The sequence below is a fragment of the Cryptomeria japonica genome, chromosome 7 (genome assembly GCF_030272615.1).
Source record: "Cryptomeria japonica chromosome 7, Sugi_1.0, whole genome shotgun sequence".
In the NCBI taxonomy this organism is placed as follows: domain Eukaryota; kingdom Viridiplantae; phylum Streptophyta; class Pinopsida; order Cupressales; family Cupressaceae; genus Cryptomeria; species Cryptomeria japonica.
The window spans coordinates 847,531,902-847,533,783 of record NC_081411.1 but is presented as its reverse complement, the minus strand read 5'-3'; the positions used below and the strand labels follow the sequence as shown (position 1 = coordinate 847,533,783).

General features: G+C 33.2%; 1 protein-coding gene across 1 annotated transcript; it reads left to right on the top strand.

The window, feature by feature from the left end:
- Positions 1 to 218: 218 nt before the first annotated feature.
- On the top strand, positions 219 to 1,682 carry LOC131856281 (probable beta-1,3-galactosyltransferase 14). The gene is made up of 2 exons (XM_059207843.1): positions 219 to 396; positions 1,312 to 1,682. Exons 1-2 carry the CDS (start codon positions 228 to 230, stop codon positions 1,401 to 1,403), a joined length of 261 nt encoding a protein of 86 aa, XP_059063826.1. The 5' UTR covers positions 219 to 227; the 3' UTR covers positions 1,404 to 1,682.
- Positions 1,683 to 1,882: the final 200 nt, after the last annotated feature.

The window sequence follows — 1,882 nt, the reverse complement described above, 5'->3', positions numbered from 1 at the left end:
AGTGTAGGTATTATATTCTCTAACTTTTTCTAACACCAAATTTATATAGTATTCAGGAATTTACAAATTCAGTGGCAAATAATACATGTTTTTGGTTTCTTTAATACATATTGCAATATTAAAAACTTGTAGAATTCAAATTTTAGATTTATCCAAATTAATGTGAATAACATAATGAAAATATTAGACAATTTGATTTATTGAATATTTTGAAGAATATTAGAAGAATGCTAATGGATGTCCACGTTAACAGTTTTAGGATGTTTAGCAATGAAGATGTGACCATTGGAGCATGGATGTTGGCTATGAATGTTGACCATGAAGATAATCGCGAACTTTGTTCTCCTCAGTGTACATCAACTTCTATAGCTGTATGGGATATACCAAGGTGTTCTGGTAAGTGTTTCATGTTCATTGTTTCCTTTCTCCCTCTTTCCTTAATTCAAACAACATAAAAAGAGCTTAGCAATCAATTAAGCTCACAAAATGCATGCCACTCAGAACAATTGACAGTTTATTCTGTGAAAATCTAAAGCAATGCCTTCAACTAGACACTATCCTCATAGTTCCATTCCATGGCGAAGCTGTTCATTTTCTGGAACATATAAATTTTAAATGTACAAGGATATTTGTGATTGGTTGTATCTCAGAATTGTTTAGGCTATGAGAGGATCTCCATAAAAAAAGAAGCTATTACTGGATATTCGACTAATCCAGGAACCATGATACCAGAGATGCAATAAAGAACCTAAAATACACGAAGAAGATTTATGACATTAGATGGACTGTTTATGTTCTCATTATGATGTCAAACTGCATTTAGAATGAAATTTCTGACCTTACGGTAATACACAGTTATTTTCTCTCACTTACAAGTTACAACCCTATGGCTATAACTATGGCTGGACATGTGGTGTGCAGTTTAAAGGAAAAGTTAAAAGGTTGATTTTATTGAATATTTTTGTAACGATGAGCTCCCATGCTCCGAATGTTAATCGTTGTGATTTTCTCAAAATTCAATAGATAGGCCTCTTCATGGAGGCAAGCACTCAAAGGTAGGAGCTTTTAAGTGTGACAAAAGAGTTGGTCTTCATTGCATTCTAAGTAAAACTAAGTGCACATATCTACTGGAAAAGTTGACAAGCTTGTTCAATCACACGATGAAGTGCTAGGAGTTTCAGTAGTGATATAAGCAGAATAACCATATTGAAATTTTGATAATTTATGTTTTTAATGTAACCTCAGTGATTCCATCAAGAATTTGAGTAAATTGTAGAATTTCCCTTCTGAATTTTTTGTCATGATTGGCAGGTCTTTGTAACCCAGTTGATAGACTACTGGAGCTCCACAAAAATGCATCATGTACAAGGAATCCAACATTACCACCTAGCAAGCAGCGATGAAAATTCTTACTAATATGGATTTTCAATGTGTTATCAGGATCTTGATCATTAGGAGAGGAACATTGTCCACATGTATCATATGATTTATTATTCTAAGCATGTTAAGCAAATTCCCTGTTTCTTTGGGTTCTTCAGTAAGCAAGCAGCCTATTATTCAGGATGCTCCCTGTTGCTTTAAGGGGCTCATATGAGCAGCGCTTTCTGAAATTCTTCTATTTTTGTGTGGCATGTAACACATTTTTGGTTGATTATTTATTTGAAAGAAGTATTTTATTGCCATATTCTGCTTGGGAGTCATTAGTATGTATGCTGCTAGTTATTCCATTAAAAAAATATGGAATGCAACCAAATTAACCATAAGAAAGAATTGTTAGCCAAAAACTGAAATAAACCATAAAAATTTACGTTTGTATCATTTTGTAGATATTGTGGTTGAGGGTAAGCTTACTCAGCAATTTGAGAAAAATAGACCTTAGCAA